The 21173-nt window shown below is 46.7% G+C and overlaps 1 protein-coding gene across 1 annotated transcript in view; it reads right to left on the bottom strand.

The window, feature by feature from the left end:
* The window catches only part of LOC122563842 (myosin regulatory light chain 2, ventricular/cardiac muscle isoform-like), a 57579-nt gene extending 43936 nt beyond the window's left edge, over positions 1-13643 (bottom strand). Inside the window, exons 1-5 of the mRNA XM_087977063.1 lie at positions 13622-13643; positions 13345-13434; positions 11278-11353; positions 11046-11147; positions 9284-9362 (exon numbers count right to left, since the gene is read on the bottom strand). Coding sequence (XP_087833189.1) covers positions 9284-9362; positions 11046-11147; positions 11278-11353; positions 13345-13434; positions 13622-13624 — 350 coding nt within the window. The 5' untranslated portion in view covers positions 13625-13643. The remainder of the gene's footprint in view (positions 1-9283; positions 9363-11045; positions 11148-11277; positions 11354-13344; positions 13435-13621) is intronic.
* Positions 13644-21173: the final 7530 nt, after the last annotated feature.

The raw sequence follows: 21173 nt of genomic DNA, 5'->3' as shown, positions 1-21173 counted from the left end.
TTTGCAGTGTAATAAACTGGGCCCTCGAGCAGTGACATTAGTAGTGTAATAAACTGGGTCCTCGAGCAGTGACATTAGCAGTGTAATAAACTGGGCCCTCGAGCAGTGACATTAGTAGTGTAATAAACTGGGTCCTCGAGCAGTGACATTCGCAGTGTAATAAATTGGGTCCTCGAGCAGTGCCATTATCAGTGTAGTAAACTGGTTCCTCGAGCAGTGACATTAGCAGTGTAATAAAGTGGGTCCTCGAGCAGTGACATTAGCAGTGTAATAAACTGGGCCCTCGAGCAGTGACATTAGCAGTGTAATAAACTGGGTCCTCGAGCAGTGACATTAGCAGTGTAATAAACTGGGCCCTCGAGCAGTGACATTAGTAGTGTAATAAACTGGGTCCTCGAGCAGTGACATTCGCAGTGTAATAAATTGGGTCCTCGAGCAGTGCCATTATCAGTGTAGTAAACTGGTTCCTCGAGCAGTGACATTAGCAGTGTAATAAAGTGGGCCCTCGAGCAGTGACATTAGCAGTGCAATAAACAGGGTCCTCGAGTAGTGACATTAGCAGTGTAGTAAACTGGGTCCTCGAGCAGTGACATTAGCAGTGTAATAAACTGGGTCCTCGAGCAGTGACATTAGCAGTGTAATAAACTGGGCCCTCGAACAGCGACATTAGCAGTGTAATAAACTGGGTCCTCGAGCAGTGACATTAGTCATGTAATAAACTGGGTCCTTGAGCAGTGACATTAGCAGTGTAATAAACAGGGTCCTCGAGCAGTGACATTAGCAGTGTAATAAACTGGGCCCTCGAGCAGTGACATTAGCAGTGTAATAAACTGGGTCCTCGAGCAGTGACATTAGCAGTGTAATAAACTGGGCCCTGGAGCAGTGACATTAGCAGTGTAATAAACTGGGCCCTCGAGCAGTGACATTAGCAGTGTAATAAACTGGGCCCTCGAGCAGTGACATTAGGAGTGTAATAAACTGGGTCCTCGAGCAGTTACATTAGCAGTGTAGTAAACTGTGTCCTCGAGCAGTGACATTAGCAGTGTAATAAACTGGGCCCTCGAGCAGTGACATTAGCAGTGTAATAAACTGGGTCCTCGAGCAGTGACATTAGCAGTGTAATAAACTGGGCCCTCGAGCAGTGACATTAGCAGTGTAATAAACTGGATCCTCGAGCAGTTACATTAGCAGTGTAGTAAACTGTGTCCTCGAGCAGTGACATTAGCAGTGTAATAAACTGGGCCCTCGAGCAGTGACATTAGCGGTGGAGTAAACTGGGTCCTCGACCAGTGACATTAGTCATGTAATAAACTGGGTCCTCGAGCAGTGACATTAGCAGTGTAATAAACTGGGTCCTCGAGCAGTGACATTTGCAGTGTAATAAACAGGGTCTTCGAGCAGTGACATTAGCAGTGTAACAAACTGGGTCCTCGAGCAGTGACATTGCAGTGAAATGAACAGGGTCCTCGAACAGTGACATTAGCAGTGAAATGAACAGGGTCCTCGAACAGTGACATTAGCAGAATAACAAACTGGTTCCTCGAGCAGTGACATTAGTAGTGTAATAAACAGGGCCCGCGAGCAGTGACATTAGCAGTGTAATAAACTGGGCCCTCGAGCAGTGACATTAGATGTGTAATAAACAGGGTCCTCGAGCAGTGACATTAGCAGTGTAATGAACAGGGTCCTCGAGTAGTGACAATTGCAGTGTAATAAACAGGGTCCTCGAGCAGTGACATTAGCAGTGTAATAAACTGGGTCCTCCAGCAGTGACCTTAGCAGTGTAATAAACAGGGTCCTCGAGCAGTGACATTAGCAGTGTAATAAACTGGGTCCTCGAGCAGTGACATTAGCAGTGTAATAAACTGGGCCCTCGAGCAGTGACATTAGCAGTGTAATAAACTGGGCCCTCGAGCAGTGACATTAGCAGTGCAATAAACAGGGTCCTCGAGCAGTGACATTAGCAGTGTAATAAACTGGGTCCTCAAGCAGTGACATTAGCAGTGTAATAAACAGGGTCCTCGAGCAGTGACATTAGCAGTGTAATAAACTGCGTCCTCGAGCAGTGACATTAGTAGTGTAATAAACTGGGTCCTCTAGCAGTGACATTAGCAGTGTAATAAACTGGGTCCTCGAGCAGTGACATTAGCCGTGTAATAAACTGGGCCCTCGAGCAGTGACATTAGCAGTGTAATAAACTGGGCCCTCGAGCAGTGATATTAGCAGTGTAATAAACAGGGCCCTCGAGCAGTGACATTAACAGTGTAATAAACTGGGTCCTCGAGCAGTGACATTAGCAGTGTAATAAACTGGGTCTTCGAGCAGTGACATTTGCAGTGTAATAAACTGGGTCCTCGAGCAGTGACATTAGCAGTGTAATAAACTGGGTCCTCGAGCAGTGACATTAGCAGTGTAATAAACTGGGTCCTCGAGCAGTGACATTAGCAGTGTAATAAACTGGGCCCTCGAGCAGTGACATTTGCAGTGTAATAAACTGGGTCCTCGAGCAGTGACATTAGCAGTGTAATAAACTGGGTCCTCGAGCAGTGACATTAGCAGTGTAATAAACTGGGTCCTCAAGCAGTGACCTTCGCAGTGTAATAAACTGGGTCCTCGAGCAGTGACATTCGCAGTGTTATAAACAGGGCCCTCGTGCAGTGACATTAGCAGTGTAATAAACTGGGTCCTCGAGCAATGACATTAGCAGTGTAATAAACTGAGTCCTCAAGCAGTGACATTAGCAGTGTTATAAACTGGGCCCTCGAGCAGTGACATTAGCAGTGTAATAAACAGGGTCCTCGAGCAGTGACATTAGCAGTGTAATAAACTGGGTCTCAGAAAATGGACTGAAGAATGGCAGATGAAGTTTAATTTGGATAAATGTTGCATTTTGGTAAGGCACACAAGGAAATGACTGATAGAGTTCATGGTAGGGCCCTGGAGAGTTTGTCAAACAGAGAGATCTAGCGGTTCAGGTACCTAATTTTGTGAAAGTTGCGTCGCAGGTAGACAGGGTGGTTAGGAAGGCATTTCGCACACTTGCCTTCCTTACTCAGACCACTGAGTATAAGAATTAGGACTACAGAGTAACCTCGATTATCCAAATACTAATTATCCGAAAATCAGATTATCCGAAGGAGATTTCGAGGTTCCGATAGAAACATTACATCAAAGACGTGTTTCCAACAGTGATCGTGTCTTTTGTTTACAGCGATTAAACAGGCACGGTCTCCAAATGACTGTCTGCACACCCTCTCTCTCTCTCCCCCAACACTTTCCCTGGAATTCTACACAGGCATGTACCCTAAACCCCCCTTCCCAACATAATCTCTCCAACATTGTCCTGTACAGGACAAAGGTGGAACCTGTCAAAAAGTTGGGGTCACAAGTTAAGTGTGTGTGACTGTGGCTGTGGCCATATGTGTGTTTGTGCTATTTGGGGACTTAGCCACAAAGGCAGCAGCAGCAGCAGTCTTGTTGTTGGTGTCCAGTCCGACCGCCCCGGAGAGAGGGTGGGTATGTATCGGGTTGGAGGGTGGTGTTGGACGGGGTTTGGGGTTGGAGGGCGGTGTTGGACGGGGTCTGGGGTTGGAGGGCGGTGTTGGACGGGGTCTGGGGTTGGAGGGCGGTGTTGGACGGGGTTTGGGGTTGGAGGGCGGTGTTGGACGGGGTTTGGGGTTGGAGGGCGGTGTTGGACGGGGTCTGGGGTTGGAGGGCGGTGTTGGACGGGGTCTGGGGTTGGAGGGCGGTGTTGGACGGGGTTTGGGGTTGGAGGGCGGTGTTGGACGGGGTCTGGGGTTGGAGGGCGGTGTTGGACGGGGTCTGGGGTTGGAGGGTGGTGTTGGACGGGGTCTGGGGTTGGAGGGTGTTGTTGGACGGGGTCTGGGGTTGGAGGGTGTTGTTGGACGGGGTCTGGGGTTGGAGGGCGGTGTTGGACGGGGTCTGGGGTTGGAGGGCGGTGTTGGACGGGGTCTGGGGTTGGAGGGCGGTGTTGGACGGGGTCTGGGGTTGGAGGGCGGTGTTGGACGGGGTCTGGGGTTGGAGGGCGGTGTTGGACGGGGTCTGGGGTTGGAGGGCGGTGTTGGACGGGGTTTGGGGTTGGAGGGCGGTGTTGGACGGGGTCTGGGGTTGGAGGGCGGTGTTGGACGGGGTCTGGGGTTGGAGGGTGGTGTTGGACGGGGTCTGGGGTTGGAGGGTGTTGTTGGACGGGGTCTGGGGTTGGAGGGCGGTGTTGGACGGGGTCTGGGGTTGGAGGGCGGTGTTGGACGGGGTCTGGGGTTGGAGGGCGGTGTTGGACGGGGTCTGGGGTTGGAGGGCGGTGTTGGACGGGGTCTGGGGTTGGAGGGCGGTGTTGGACGGGTTGGGGCAGGGGGGTTTTGGGGACAGAGGCAGTGTTGGACAGGATTGGGGGCGGGGTTAGACGGAGATGTGCGGGGGGAGCGGTATTGCACTGGGTTGGGGGCCAGGGGCTCGGTATTGGATGGGGATGGGGGCAGGGGGGTGTTGGGGATGGGGGCGGTCTTGCACTGGGTTGGGGCGGAGGGCGGGGGGGGGCAATAATGCACTGGGTTGCGGGTGGGGGTGCCAGTTATGGGGGCGGGGGGGCAGGGTTGGGGCCAGGGGGGCGGTGTTGGACGGGGTTGGGAGCAGGGGGGCAGGGTCTCGCTTGCTGTGTGCTGCTGCCGTCTCCTGAACGGAGAGCAGACTTTAAAACTCTGAGCCCCAGAGGAAAGGCATTTAATCGATTAACCGAATAATCAATTATCTGAACGAAATCGTGCCCACCCATCATGTTCTGATAATCGAGGCCCCCCTGTATATGTTGCGATCATACAGGACATTGGTAAGGCCACTTCTGGAGTACTGATTGCCCTGCCATGAGAAGGATATTCTGCAATTGGAGAGGGTGCAGAAAACATTTACAAGCATGTTACCAGAACTGGAGTTATAAGGGGAGGCTGGATAGGCTGGGACTTTTTTCACTGGAGCATAGGAGATTAAACCTTATAGAGGTTTATAAAATCATGAGGGGCATGGATAAAGTGAATAGCAAAGGATTTTTCCTGAGGTTGGGAGAGTCCAAAGCTAGAGGGCATACCTTTAAGGTGAGAGAGGAAACATTTACGCAGGAAGGGTGAATTGTACGTGGAATGAACTGCCAGAGGACGTGCAGGTACAGTTACAACATTTAAATGACATTTGGACAGATACATGGATAGAAAAGGTTTGGAAGGATACGGGCAAAATGCAGGCAAATGGTACTAGTTTAGTTTGGGACACTTGGTCTGCATGGACGAGTTGGACCGAAGGGTCGGTTTCTGTGCTATTTTGTCTCTATGACTGTATGAAGCAGAGACATCAGCAAGGTAATAAACTGGGTCAGAGAGCAAGGATCTCCTCAACTGTTTGTAGAATGTTTTGCAATGGCAGTTTCCAGTGAGGTTTCACAGGGCTTCAGTCCTGAAATTTTCTAAAACAATGTTTTCAAATTGAATTACCTTTGGGATAATTGAGAAGGTTATAGAGAGTTGTCAAAGACTAATATTTGGTTGATTGTGAGGCAGACAGTTGTAGATTACAGGAGGATATTGATGGACTGGTCAGATGGGCTAAACATTGGTAACTGGGATTCAGTCTGGAGAAGTGTGAAGTGGTGCACAGGGGAGGATAAACAAGGGGAGTACTCAGGAAGTGGTAGGATATTGAAGAGTGTAGAGGAGCAGAGGGGCCGCGAGTGTATGTCCTAAAAGTAACAGGATAATAAGGTGGCTTTGTAGATGAATGGAATAGTTTCCTCTATCGGCTATGACCTAGACGGTCCATACATTTTCTCCCTGGAGCCCCATCCCAACACTTGAACATTGTCACTGACCTTAATGAGAACTGAAAGCATGAAACGGCAGTGGTTATAATTTGATTAGAGTTCCCTGACGGACACTGCTGACTCACATCTCATCATCCCAATGTTTCGGTGTGCTAAAGCTGAAAATGTGTTGCTGGAACAGCGCAGCAGGTCAGGCAGCATCCAGGGAACAGGAGAATCGACGTTTCGGGCATAAGCCCTTCTTCAGGAATGAGGAAAGTGTGTCCAGCAGGCTAAGATAAAAGGTAGGGAGGAGGGACTTGGGGGAGGGGCATTGGAATTGCGATAGGTGGAGGGAGGTCAAGGTGAGGGTGATAGGTCAGAGTGGGATGGGGCGGAGAGGTCAGGAAGAAGATTGCAGGTTAGGAAGGCGGTGCTGAGTTCGAGGGATTTGACTGAGACAAGGTGGAGGGAGGGGAAATGAGGAAACTGGTGAAATCCGAGTTCATCCCTTGTGGTTGGAGGGTTCCTAGGCGGAAGATGAGGCGCTCTTCCTCCAACCATCGTGTTGTTGTGGTCTGGTGATGGAGGAGTCCAAGGACCTGCATATCCTTGGTGGAGTGGGAGGGGGAGTTGAAGTGTTGAGCCACAGGGTGGTTGGGTTGGTTGGTCTGGGTGTCCCAGAGGTGTTCTCTGAAACGCTCCGCAAGTAGGCTGGACACACTTTCCTCATTCCTGAAGAAGGGCTTATGCCCGAAACGTCGATTCTCCTGTTCCCTGGATGCTGCCTAACCTGCTGCGCTGTTCCAGCAATACATTTTCAGCTCTGATCTCCAGCATCTGCAGACCTCACTTTCTACTCTTTGTAAAGTCCAAGCCTAGGCTGTAGGAGTAGTGTATCATCCCAGAACTGGATACAATACTGATTATACACCAGCGTACTGTGTATGGTGCTGGTCACTGAATGATAGGAAGGATGTAATCGCAGTAGGGAGGTATTAAAGAGCAACTGAAGCAAGTTACCAGTGATTACACTTTCAGTCGTGTGAAAAGCTCAGAGAGGCTGCATTTGTTTTATTTAGAACAGAATACCTGAGGGTGAATTATTTAAAATACTTAAATAATGAGAAGTTTAAACAGACTGGATAAGGAAGTTTCATTTCTGATGGGGGGGGGTTACAATCATTGTTGAGGATGTTTGTAGATTTGAAATAATTTTGGGAACGATTAGGGGGAAGTTGGGAGTAATGGTGGGGTCTGGAACTCACTGCCTGAAAGGGTGATAAAAGCAGCAACTCCCTTTGAATTAAAAAAATCCCTGGATAAACACTAGAGATGTTATAATCTACTGGGCTACAGAGCTAGAAAGTGGATTAGACTGGAGAGGTCTTTCTCAGCTGGACTATACATCATGGACCAAATAATTAATCTTTTTACAAAGTGTGTATTAATTGTACTTAGTTGTTTACTGGTCTACCACCACTATTAATTATTATGAACTGTATGTTCTCTGGTGTGAGTGGGAACAGAGAAATTGTTGAATATTGGGTTTGGAAATACACACTTGTAATGTGTTTCTACACAAATAAATGTTAACAAAAGTGTGTAAAGATTGGTTCCATTTCTAAATTTGACCCATTGTTTTCTGGAGTATAATGGGACCACAGAGAAACACAGGACCATGCAATCATTGATGTTTTAGTGAGCGTTAAGGTGCATAAATCCCCAGACCCTGGTGAGATGTATTCCAGGTTGCTATGGGAGGCATGGGAGGAGATTGCTAGGTGCTCTGCTGGACATACTTAATACTTTGCTGGCCACAGGTGAAATGACAGAAGATAGGAGGGTAACTTATGTGGTTCCTTTATTCAAGAAGGGTGGCAGGGATAAACCAGGTCATTACAGACCAGTTGGTCTGATGTCAGTGGTATGATGTCAATGGTATGATGTCAGTGGTAAGGAAGTTATTGGAACAAATTCTGAGGGACAGGACTAAACAACATTTGGAAAGGCAGGTATTGATCAGGGATAATCAGTATGGACCTATTGGTGGGAGATCCTTTCTGACTAATTTAACTGAGTTATTTGAAACGGTGACTAAATATTATGATGAGGGTAGTGCCATTCATTTGGTTTACATGGACTTCACTGCAGCCTTTGACATGCTTCCACATGGAAGACTGGTCCAAACAATAACAGCCCATGGGATCCAAGGCAAGTTAACTGGGCCGAGCAATGGTAGATGGAATTCAACCCTGATAATGTGTGAGGTGATCCATTTTGGGAGGTATAATAAAGGAAGAATATACACAATGAAGGGTAGGTGCCTAGGGAGTACTGAGGAACAAAGGGACCTTGGTGTAAAAGTCCATAGTCCCTGACGGTGTCAGCACAGGTAGACATGGTGGGAAAGAAGGCATTTGGAATGCTTGCCTTCATTACCAAGAGTATAGAATATAAGAGCAAGGCAAATCAAAACAACCGCAGACGCTGTAAATCAGAAACAAAGATAGAGATTGCTGGAAAAGCTCAGCAGATCCAGCAGCACCTGTGGAGATAAATCAATGTTTGCGTTTCAGGTCGTGTGATCCTTCCTCAGAACTGGTCCTGAGGAAGGGTCACTCAAACCTAAACGTTACTCTGATTTCTCTCCACAGATGCTGCCAGCCTTTCTTTTCCAGCAATTTCTATTTTTGTAAGACCAAGGAAGTCTGGTTCCAACTTTATAAAACATTGGCTAGGATACAGATGGAATGCTGTGTGTGCAGTTCTGGTCACCACACTATCAGAAGGATATGGTCGCACAGGAGGTTCACCAGGATGTTGCCTGAGATGAAATGTCTCAGTTTTGAGGAGAGACTGGATAGGCTGGGTTTGTTTCTCTGGTACAGAGGAGGTTGGGTAGGATCTGATTGAGGGATATAATATTACGAGAGGCATAGGCAGAGTAGACTGTAAGAATCTTTTTCTTATGGCAGACTTGTCTAAGACCAGATGGCATTCGTTTCAAGTGAGGAGTAAATGGTTTAGAGGAGATTTGAGGAAAAATTTTTCATCGAGAGGATGATCGAGATGAGGAATGTGCTGCCTGAGAGGGTGAAGGAGGCAGGTATTCTCAGAACTTTTATGAAGCATCTGGATGAGCATTTAAAATACCAGGGCATAGTAGGCTATGGAGTCAGTGCAGGTAAATGGGATTAATGTAATTTGGTGTTTGTTGGTTTGCACAGATACAGTGGGCTGAAGGGTCTGTTTCTATGCTGTATGACTCTATGACTCAATGACAACGGCACCATTGGGCATACTGGATGCCATGGAAAATGCTTTAGAGTTGAATGTTTACAACCAAACAGAATGTTAGAAATATTAATATTTTAATTAATTATATATGTTGATGTTATATAATTTGATTAAACAGTCTAGATGATAGCTTTGCTTAAATCTACAATAGAAAGAACAGAAGGTTTATTTTATACTCACTAATCTGCTTTGATATGTCCCTTGGCTTCTGGGTCAAAAATCTTGAAAGCGTTCAGAATCGTTTCTTCTGGGTCAGCACCTGTGGAGACCCACAGAAACCAATTGATCACCATCAGTAGATCACCAGCAGTTGATCACAAGCAGTGACATTGATCATCGAAAATACACAAATTGGCAAGTGGTGTTGATGGAGGGAGCGATGGTGGCCAAAACACCAAGAGCCCACTTTGTTCTTGTGCTGTTGTTAAATATGATTGAGTTTTTTTGAAGAGGTGACAAAGAAGATTGATGGAGGCAGAGAGGTAGATGTTGTCTATATAGACTTCAGCAAAGCGTTCAACAAGGTTCCACATGGTAGACTGATTAGTAAGCTTAGATCACATGGAATCCAGGAGAGCTAAGCAATTGGGTACAAAATTGGCTTGAACTACACCATAACACTTAAGCAATTACATGATAAAAGTCCAGCATGACAGTAACATTAGCCTGTCTGTAAGCTTAAATGACCTGATATAAAATCTTGCTATCTTAAAGTCATACAGTCATGGAGATGTACAGCATGGAAACAGACCCTTCCATCCAACTCATTCATGCTGACCAGATATCCTAAATTAATCCAGTCCCATTTGCCACCACTTGGCCCATATCCCACTAAACCCTTCCTATTCATATACCCATCCAGATGCCTCTTAAATGCTGCAATTGTACCAGCCTCCACCACTTCCTCTGGCAGCTCATTCCATACCTGCACCACCCTTTGCCTGAAACAGGTTGCCCCTTAGGTCCCTTTTAAATCTTTCTCCTCTCACCCTAAACCTATGCCCTCTACTTATGGACTCCCCCATCCCAGGGAAAAGACCTTTACTCTCCATTCTGCTCATGATTTTATAAACCTCTGTAAGGTCACTTCTCAGCCTCCGATGCTCCAGAGAAAATAACCCCAGCCTATTCAGCCTCCACCTTTGGCTCAAAGCCTCCGACCCTGACAACATTCTTGTAAATCTTTTCTGAAACCTTTCAAGTTTCACAACATCCTTCTGATAGCAGGGAGACCAGAATTGGTTGACTTTATTATGTCCTTTCCCTTTCTTGAGAAATCAGTCTAATCAGTCTATTCAGAGATGTTATAACACACACTTGTAGTCAAGTTGGACTTGAACACAGGCCTCCTGGTCTAGAGGTAGGAACACTAATACTGCATTACAAGACCTTCCCTCTCCCAACCACCTCAGTTCACTTTACACCGAGCACAGGAGAGCTAACAGTTCACAGCAATTTAAGAGGACTGCCTGGAGATTACTTCTGGTAATATTAATGGCTCACTGCTTAATGTGCTTGTGATGACATTCAAGCAACCAACAGAGGAATTAATCCTGTTTAAAATAGACACTGTAATACCTCCAGTACAGAAATACACAAAGCAAGTTCACAATTGGTCATTTGGTCCAGCAATTATTATCCTGACATTATCAGTTTATAACAATGTTCACACACATGTGTAAACATTTCCTCCTGAAATAAAAGATGCTGTTCAGAATACTAGCACAATACTGGACTAGAGAAAAGAAACAGAATATTTACTCGACATGAAATCAGACTGCCTGAAGGCAAAACGTGTGGAAACTATAAGCAAAAATTCATCAACCAACTACTGAAGTGGGGACTCTTGTTACATAACGTCAGTATTAGTGACAAATTCATTTAACCTCAGCACCTTACTAAACCTTTATTGGATTCTAAGTCACCACTTTTTGTTCCTTACCTTTCATCTTCTCGCCGAACATGGTGAGAAAGACAGTGAAGTTTATTGGCCCCGGTGCCTCCGCCAGCATTGCATCCAACTCCTCACTTTTGGCAGCACGGCCTATGGGCAAAGCAGTTGGCTGGCACTAGTTATTCTAAATTTCCAAACATGTTCAATGTCCAATCCACTTTTATGCATTCAAAGCACTTAAAAATAATCCCTAAAAGTAAGTAAAGAAATGGTTCCTTACCCAGAGCAGCAAAGGTGTCTCTCAGGTCCTCTTTATTGATGAAGCCATCTCGGTTCTGATCCATGATGGTGAAAGCCTGAGGGAGGAATGGATGAGTCTGGGCTGGCCAGAAGATAACTGAGAAAGATAATCGACAGCTATACTGTGTTAGTGATTGACCCTTTTTAATAATGTGTACTCCCAGGTATTGTCAAACCAGCTGGTGAGTAACCTCTTCCCACATCAGATCACACACTGACATTGAAAAGGAAGGAAAGCAACATGAGGTGTTGAGGGGACAGCATGGTAGCTCAGTGGTTAGTACTGCTACCTCACAGCTCCCAGGTTCAATTCCAGCCTCAAACAACTATCTATGCGGGTTTCCTCCGGGGGCTCTGGTTTTCTCAAAGATGTGCAGGCTAAGTGGGTTAGCCATGGGAAACACGGGGTTATGGGGTGGGTCTGAGTGGGATGTTCTTAGAAGGGTTGGTATAGACTTGATGGGCCAAATGGCCTGCTTTCACACTGTGAGGATTCTGTGAAATGAGTGAGAGGCTTATCTTTTGACTACACTGTATTCTCAAACCACAGCTGAAAATGTGTTGCTGGAAAAGCACAGCAGGTCAGGCAGCATCCAAGGAGCAGGAGAATCGACGTTTCGGGCATGAGCCCTTCTTCAGGAATGAGGAAAGTGTGCCAAGCAGGCTAAGATAAAAGGTAGGGAGGAGGGACTTGGGGGAGGGTTGTTGGAAATGCAATAGGTGGAAGGAGGTCAAGGTGAGGGTGATAGGCCGGAGTGGGGATGGGGGTGGACTGGTCAGGAAGAAGATTGCAGGTTCGGAAGGCGGTGCTGAGTTCGAGGGTTGGGACTTAGACAAGGTGGGGGGAGGGGAAATGAGGAAACTGGAGAAATCTGAGTTCATCCCTTGTGGTTGGAGGGTTCCTAAGCGGAAGATGAGGCGCTCCTCCTCCAGCCGTCGTGTTGCTATGGTCTGGTGATGGAGGAGGCCAAGGACCTGCATGTCCTTGGTGGAGTGGGAGGGGGAGTTGAAGTGTTGAGCCACGGGGTGGTTGGGTTGGTTGGTCTGGGTGTCTCAGAGGTGTTCTCTGAAACGTTTTGCAAGTAGGTGGCCTGTCTCCCCAATATAGAGGAGGCCACATCGGGTGCAGCGGATGCAGTAAATGATGTGTGTGGAGGTGCAGGTGAACTTGTGGCGGATATGGAAGGATCCCTTGGGGCCTTGGAGGGAAGTAAGGGGGGAGGTGTGGGCGCAAGTTTTGCATTTCTTGCGGTTGCAGGGGAAGATGCCGGGAGTGGAGGTTGGGTTGGTGGGGGGTGTGGACCTGATGAGGGAGTCACGGAGGGAGTGGTCTTTTCGTAACGCTGATAGGGGAGGCGAGGAAAATATATCCCTGGTGGTGGGATCCGTTTGGAGGTGGCGGAAATGACGACGGATGATCCGCTGTACATTGAGGTTGGTGGGGTGGTAGGTGAGGAACAGTGGGGTTCTGTCCTGGTGGCGATTGGAGGGGCGGGGCTCAAGGGCGGAAGAGCGGGAAGTGGAGGAGATGTGGTGGAGAGCATCATCGACCACGTCTGGGGGGAAAATTGCGGTCCTGGAAGAAGGAGGCCATCTGGGTTGTTCGGTATTGGAATTGGTCCTCCTGGGAGCAGATGCGGCAGAGATGAAAGAATTGGGAATATGGGATGGCGTTTTTACAGGGGGCAGGGTGGGAGGAGGTGTAATCTAGGTAGCTGTGGGAGTCGGTCGGTTTATAGTAAATGTCCTTGTTGATTCGGTTGCCCGAGATAGAAATGGAGAGGTCTAGGAAGGAGAGGGAGAAGTCTGAGACGGTCCAGGTAAATTTGAGGTCAGGGTGGGAACCCTTCTCAAACCACAGCACTGCTCCCAAATTCAATCCACCTGGAACAACCAAGTGTACATTGGCATATTCCATCCCACAACACGGATATCCAGGATGCTGATGTGGAGACTGTGGTTAGAAACAGTTTGATGTTAGATGTGAACCTAGTCCAGATCATGCATGGAGGGGGGGGGGGGCAGGCAGGCCATGTCTCACACTCACCTCTTTGAGCTCTTGAATCTGAGTTTGGTCAAACATGGAGAAGACATTTGAGCTTCCTCCCTCCAACTTCTTCTTCGCTTTCTTTGGGGACTAAGAGAGATAAAACAGAGTTAACGTCAAACTCTCAGTAAGAGGTTCACCTTTCTTGAAACTACAAAAAAAAAGACAAGAAACCACGGAAAGAAAGAGAAGGCAAAGTCGAGGTGTGACAAGGGCAAAGCAGAGGCTTCTAGACGGTTCCTCCAGGGGAGGTGTAAGAGAAAATGCTGGTTCCTACCATCTCTCGATGCTGATGCCTGTATCCTTTCAACGAGCCAGACGAAACAAGGTGGGGCCACTCTCTTATATGTGGGCTCGGAAAGAGTAAAAATATCCAGCCTCCAAGTTTAGATGCTGGAGCTGTCTGTGTGGCGAGCGTTCAGCTCTGTAATCTGATCGGCTCGCTATCTGGAACACGCCTGACCTTCAGCAACTAGAGATTTTTCAGAAAAGCAGGGAGCTGGGACTGCCAGCCTGGCAAGCCGAGCCAGTCACCTGAGGGTAAAGTACGGCTCTCCCTCAAGGAGTGGGCTAGCAAGAAGGCCATTCCTTCATTCATTCTGTCTCTCTGTTTCTACACTCAATCTCTCACATCTCCGGGTAATAATGTTAGGTGAGGTTTCTGAGGATCATTCACTCCCCCACTCCATCCCCATCGCTGTCAATGATAATTTTGCAAACACAATATAACAGCAAAGAAAGGGGCAATGGAAAAGAATAACCGTGTGCAGTTTAAAATAGGGCAGCAGTGACAGGGCATGCGCCGGGAGTGTACTGTGATATCTGACAGGGATTCCGTTCCATTGTTCCCGAAAGGTCGAGAACGTCTTTGTTTAAGTCCTTGAACTGATCCCTGGGGAATGGTGCCATGAGCCCTGGATCCAGCGCCTAATATAGTCCGAGTGGGCATTGTCAGGGTGTTTCTGGGTGTAGACGGTGTCATGGGTGTGGAATGTAGTCAGACCTGATCAAACCAGCCTCCAAATGTGGACGTGCATCAACCATCACAAGGAGCTGACATTTATATCCTTTGTCATTTCATTTGAGATTTACTGATATTTCTGTCTCGCTATTCTAACTCCTAATTCTATTCTGTCATGAGGACATCCTCAGTCATCCCTCGAAACTGGCTGTCATCGAGTGATTAGCTGCTACTGAGCCAGCCCCACATTGAATCAGTCTATATCTCACCAACATAGAGCAATACAGCACAGTACAGGCCCTTCCGCCCATGATGTTGTGCTGAACATTTATCTTAATCTAAGATCAACCTAACCTACAGGGTGGCACAGTGGTTAGCACTGCTACCTCACAGCGCCAGAGACCCGGGTTCAATTCCCGCCTCAGGCGACTGACTGTGTGGAGTTTGCACGTTCTCCCTGTGGCTGCGTGGGTTTCCTCCGGGTGCTCTGGTTTCCTCCCACAGTCCAAAGATGTGCAGGTCAGGTGAATTGGCCATGCTAAATTGCCCGTAGTGTTAGGTAAAAGGGGTGAATGCAGGGGTATGGGTGGGTTGCGCTTCGGCGGGTCGGTGTGGATTTGTTGGGCCGATGGGCCTGTTTCCACACTGTAAGTAATCTAATCTAAACCCCTCAATTTACTGCCATCCATGTGCTTGTCCAGCAATCACTCAAATGTCCCTAACATTCTGACTCTACTACCACCGCCAGCAGTGCATTCCACGCACCCACCACTTTCTGTATAACGAACCTACCTCTGATATCTCCCCTATATCTTCCTCCAATCACCTTAAATCATGACCCCTTGTGACTGCCATTTCTGCCCTGGGGACATGCCTCTCTTGTACACCTCTCTCAAATCACCTCTCTTCCTTCTTCTCTCCAGTGTGAAAAGCTCGAGCTCCCTCAACCTCTCTGCATAAGACAAGCCCTCCAGGCTAGGCAGCATCCTGGTAAATATCCTCTGCACCCTCTTCAAAGTATCTACATCTTTCCTATATTGAGGTGACCAGAACTGGACACAATATTCCAAGTGTGGTCTAACCAAGACTTTATACAGCTGCAGCAAAACCTTTGCGGCTCTTTAACTCAATCCCCCTGTTAATGAAAGCCAAAACACCATACACCTTCTTAACAACACTATCAACTTGGGTGGAAACTTTGAGAGATCTATGTACGTGGACCCCATGATCCCACTGTTCCTCCACACTGCCAAGAACCCTGTCTTTAATCCTGTATTCTGCGCTTAAAATCGACCTTCCAAAATAAATCACCACATTTATCCAGGTTGAACTCCATCCGCCACTTCTCAGCCCAACTCTGCATCCTGTCAATGTCTTGTTGTAGCCTTCAACAGCCCCGGATGCTATCTACAAAACCACCAACCTCTGTGTCATCGGCAAACTTACTAACGCATCCTTCCACTTCTTTATCAAAGTCATTTATAAAAATCATAAAGAGCACAGGTCCCAGAATCGATCCCTTTGGAACACCGAGCTCCAGGCTGAATACTTTCCATCTACTACTACCCTCTGTCTTCTATAGGCCAGCCATATCTGTATCTAGACAGTCAGATTTCCCTGTATCTCATGCCTCCTTACTTTCTGAATGAGTCTACCATGGGGAACCTTATCAAACACCTTGCTAAAATCAATGTATGCCATATCTACTGCTCTACCTTCATCAATCTGTTTTGTCTCATCCTCAAAGAATTCAATACGTTTTATGAAGCATGACCTTTCCTTCACAAAGCTATGCTGACTATCTCTGATCAAATCATAAATCCTATATCTCAGAATCCTCTCTAATACTTTGCCCACCACAGTTATGAGACTAACTTGTCTGTAATTCTCAGAATTGTCCCTATTCCCTTTCTGAAACAAAGAAGTAACATTTGCCACTCTTCAATCATCTGGCACTACTCCAGTGGATAGTGAGGACTCAAAGATCATTGCCAAAGGCACAGTAATCTCTTCCCTCACTTCCTGTAGTAACCTTGAGTATATCCCATCTGACCCAGGAGATTTATCTATCTTCATGATTTTCAAAATTTTCAGCACATCCTCCTACTTAACATCAGCCTGTTCTAGCATATTAGAACAGTTTCACTCTTACCTCAGAAACGTCAAGATCCCTCTCACTGGTGGACCTCCCCATCTCCTCTGACTCAATAGAATCCCTACAGTGTGGAAACAGGCCCTTTGGCCCAACAAGTCCACACGGAGCCTCTGAAGAGTAACCCACCCATACCCATTCCCCGATACTATTACCCTATTACCCCTGACTAATGGACGTAACCTGCACATCTCTGAACATTATGGGCAATTTAGCATGGCCAATTCACCTAACCTGCACATCTTTGGATTGTGGGAGGAAACTGCAGCACCCGGAAGAAACTGACGCAGGCACAGGAGAATGTGCAAACTCCACACAGACAGTCAACCAAGGTTGGAATCGACCTGGGTCCCTGGCATTGTGAGGCAGCAGTGCTAACCACTGACCAACATGCCGCCCTGGACTTCAGGCCCCCATTCCCTTCACTATCCCTGATTGGTCCTACCCTCACTCTGGCTATCCTCTTGTTCCTGACATGAGTGTAGACTTCCTTGGGGTGTTCCTTAATCCTACCTGGTAAAGCTTTCTCATGCCCCTTCTAGCTCTCCTCAGTCCATTCTCCAATTCCTTCCTGGCTATCTTGTAACTCTCTGGAACCTTGTCTGATCCTTGCTTCCTCAATCTTAAGAAAGCTTCCTTCTTCCTCTTGATTAGATGTTCCACATCTCTTGTCACCCTAAGTTCTTTCAACCTACCATCTATTCCTTGCCTCAATGGGACAGACCTGTCCAGCACTATCAGCAAGTCCCTAAACAACCTCCATATTTCTATTGTGCATTTCCCTGAGATCATATGTTCCCAGTTTAGGCACCCCAGTTCTGCCGAGTAGCATTGTAATTCCCCCTCCCCCAATTAAATGCTTTTCCATACTGTTTGCTCCTATTCTTCTCCATGAGTATAGTAAAGGTCAGGGAGTTATGATCATTATCACTGAAATGCTCTTCCACCAAGATATCTGGTTTGTTTCCATGCACAAATCCATATGGCTTCCCCTCTAGTTGGCCTATCTACATATTGAGTCAGGAACCCTTCCTGGACACACCTGACAAAAATTGCTTCATCCAAACTATTTGAACTCAGGAGGTTCCAATCAATATTAGGTAAATTAAAGTCACCCATGACAACAATCCTGTTACCTCTGCACCTTTCCAAAATCTGCCTCCCAATCTGTTCTTTCATGTCTCTGTTGCTATTGGAAAGTCTGTAGAAAACTCCCAATAAAGTGACTGCTCCTTTCCTGTTTCTGACTTCCATCAATAACGACTTTGTAAACAAACCCTCCTCGCCAAACTCCTCTTCTGCAGCTGTGATACCATTCCTGATTAGCAATTCCAGTCCTCCATCTCTCTTACCTCTCCCCCCGCCCCCATTCCTTTGAAACATCCAACAACCATTCCTGCCCCTGTAATATCTAAGCCTCCTTAACGGTCACAACATTATAGTTCCAAGTACTGATCCATGATTCTAAGTTCTTCACCCTTATTCCTGATTCTTCTTGCATTAAATAGATACATTTCAACATATCACATTGACTGCATCCTTGCTCTATCAAGTGCCTATCCCTCCTCACAGACTCTCTGCATGCTGTATCTGGCTTATCACTACCTACTCCATCCGTAGCTCTGGTTCCCAACCCCCTGCTGATCTAGTTAAAACAATCCTGAAGAGCTCGAGCAAACCTTCCGCCTAGGATATTGGTGCCCCTTCAGTTCAGGTGCAACCTGTCCTTCTTGTACAGGTCCAACCTTTCCCAGAAGGTATCCCAATGAGCTTGCACAATAGGTCCAAAAGACTTGTGTGTACCATTGGAATGATGGTTGTGGGGCTAGAGGAAAACCACACACAGGCTCAGAATTCCCTTTCTGCCATTGTCCTGCTCATTTTGTGTGAACTGTTTGGTCCCATTGTTACCCCCAGCCACTTCCCTCCAATGAGATGAGATGAATAGCTGAAGGAGTCAAGTTTCAGGTATGTGCCCTCTGCCCATGAGCTAAGTTAGAGGAAGAAAAAAGAGCCACCCTTGCCCCCACACAATTGGTGAATGAAAACCCACAGGGTAATGATGGTGACATGGGTATTCTGTATCCTGCACCTCTCTAAAGGTTACTATTGTCAAAGTTGATCAACAACACATTTTCAACCCAAGTGACATCAGTGAATATCAAAGCTAAACAGTTGTTTCTCGATACAGGTGTCCAAATTTTCTTTCCCAAAGGCAGATAGCAGAAGGACCAAGCGAATTGGGCACTCAGCAAGCACGTGTCTCCACCATGCTGTGTTAACTCAGCGATATCACAATTATACTGCTTTTCTTTCATACAGTTGAGTTGTACAGCACGGAAACAGACACTTCAGTCCAACTTGTCCATGCTGACCAGATATCGTAAATTAATCTAGTCCCATTTGCCAGCATTTGGCCCATGCCCCTCTCAACCCTTCCTATTTGTGTACCTATCTAGATGCCTTTTATATGTTGTATGTGCCAGCCTCCACTACTTCCTCTGGCAGCTCATGCCATACATGCATCACCCTCTGCCTGGAAAAGTTGCCCCTTAGGTCCCTTTTAAATATTTTTAAACCCTCTCACCTTAAACCTATGCCCTCTAATTTTGGACTTCCCTACTCTGGAAAAAGACCTTGTCTATTCACCCTACCCATGCTCCTTATGATTTTATAAACCTCTATAAGGTTACGACTCAGCTCTGATGCTTCAGGGGAAATAGCCCCAGCCTATTCAGCCTCTCCCTACATCTCAAACCCTTCAACCCCACTCTTTCAAGTTTCACAACATCTTTCCAATAGATAAGAGGCCAGAATTGAATGGCGTATTCCAAAACTGGCCTAACCAATGTCCTGTACAGCTACAACATGACATTACAACTCCTATACTCAATGCACTGATCAATAAAAGCAAGCAAACCAAACACCTTCTTCAGTGCGAGTCTATGTGCGGCTCCACTTTCAACAAGCTACGAACCTGCATCCCAACCTCTCTGTGTTTGATTTGGAGATGCCAGTGTTGGACTGGGGTGTAGAAAGTTAAAAATCATACAATACCAGGTTATAGTCCAACAGGTTTAATTGGAAGCACACTAGCTTTCGGAGCGACGCTCCTTCATCAGGTGATTGTGGCACTGTTGGACTATAACCTGGTGTTGTGTATTTTTAACTTTCTCTCCCCAGGCCCTACCGTTAAATGTGTAAGTCCTGTCCTGATTTTCCTTTCCAAAATGCAGCACCCAACATTTATCTAAATTAAACTTCATCTGCCATTCCTTGGCCCATTGTCTCAATACTGGTGTCATCTGCAAACTTACTAACTATACCACCTATATTCACATCCAAATCATTATATAAATGACAAAAAAACAATGGACCCAGCACCAATGGACTCAGGTTTCCAGTCAGAAAAACAACCTCCACCACCACACTCTATCTTTTATCGTCAAGCCAACTTTGTATCCAAATGGCTAACTCTCGTTGGATTCCATGGGGGGGGCGGCACGGTGGCTCAGTGGATAGCACTGCTGCCTCACAGCACCAGGGTCCCAGGTTCGATTCTCAGCCTCGGGTGACTGTCTGTGTGGAGTTTGCCCGTTCTCCCCGTGTCTGCGTGGGTTTCCTCCGGGTGCTCAGGTTTCCTCCCACAGTCCAAAGATGTGCAGGTCAGGTGAATTGGCCATGGTAAATCGCCCATAGTGTTAGGGACATTAGTAAGAGGGAAATGTGTCTGGGTGGGTTACTCTTCAGAGGGTCGGTGTGGACTGGTTGGGCTGAAGTGCCTGTTTCCACATTGTAGGGAATCTAATCTAAAAAAAAGCCTTGCAAACCAATCTACTATGAAGAACCTTGCCTAACACCTTCCTGAAGTCCATATAGACAATTTATTGCGCTGCATTCATCAATCTTGTCACTTCAAAACGCTCAGTCAAGTTTGTGAGACATGATTTCCCATGCACAAAGCCACGCTGACTCTCCCTAATCAGTCCTTGCCTTTGCCTTTCCAAATACATGTAAATCCTGTCCCTCAGAATACCCTCCAATAATTTACCCATGTCAGGCTCACCAGCCTACAGTTCTCTGGCTGTCCCTTACCACTTTCTTAAATATTGGCATCACATTAGCCAACTTTCAGTCTTTGGCACCTCACCTGTGGCTATCGATCATACAAATATCTCAGCAAGGGGCCCAGCAATCACTTCCCTAGTTTCCCATAGAGTTTGAGGGAACATCTGATCGGGACCCAGGATGTATCCACCTTTATGCGTTTTAAGATGTGCAACACCTCCTCTTCTATAAGATGGACTCTTTTCAAGATATCACTGTATTCCTTGGTTAATGGTTTGTAACTGCAAATCAGAAAATGAAAGCGTTTTATTAAGGCCTTACATCTTACTGAGTGGGCTCCTGATCAAGCCATATCCAGTAATCTGCTCTGAGAACTCTGCTCACGTTTTGACAATGTAGCTTGAGTACCATGCAGCAATAATATCATGTTGCTTATTCCCAGATTTTAAAGACCAATTGGTGATAAATATAGGTTTGCTCGCTGAGCTGGAAGGTTCGTTTTCAGACATTTCGTCACCATACAAGTCAATATCTTTAGTGAGCCTCCAAGTGAAGCATTGGTGGTGTAGCCCACTTTCTATTTATATGTTGGAGTTTCCTGGGGTTGGTGATGTCATTTCTTGGGATGACATCATTTCCTGTGGTGAT

This window comes from Chiloscyllium plagiosum, unplaced genomic scaffold, assembly GCF_037043375.1.
Source record: "Chiloscyllium plagiosum isolate Xiang-an unplaced genomic scaffold, Cpla_swu_hap1 HiC_scaffold_31, whole genome shotgun sequence".
NCBI lineage: Eukaryota > Metazoa > Chordata > Chondrichthyes > Orectolobiformes > Hemiscylliidae > Chiloscyllium > Chiloscyllium plagiosum.
Note: the sequence above shows the minus strand (reverse complement) of the source record. Positions and strands in the feature narration are given on the sequence as shown.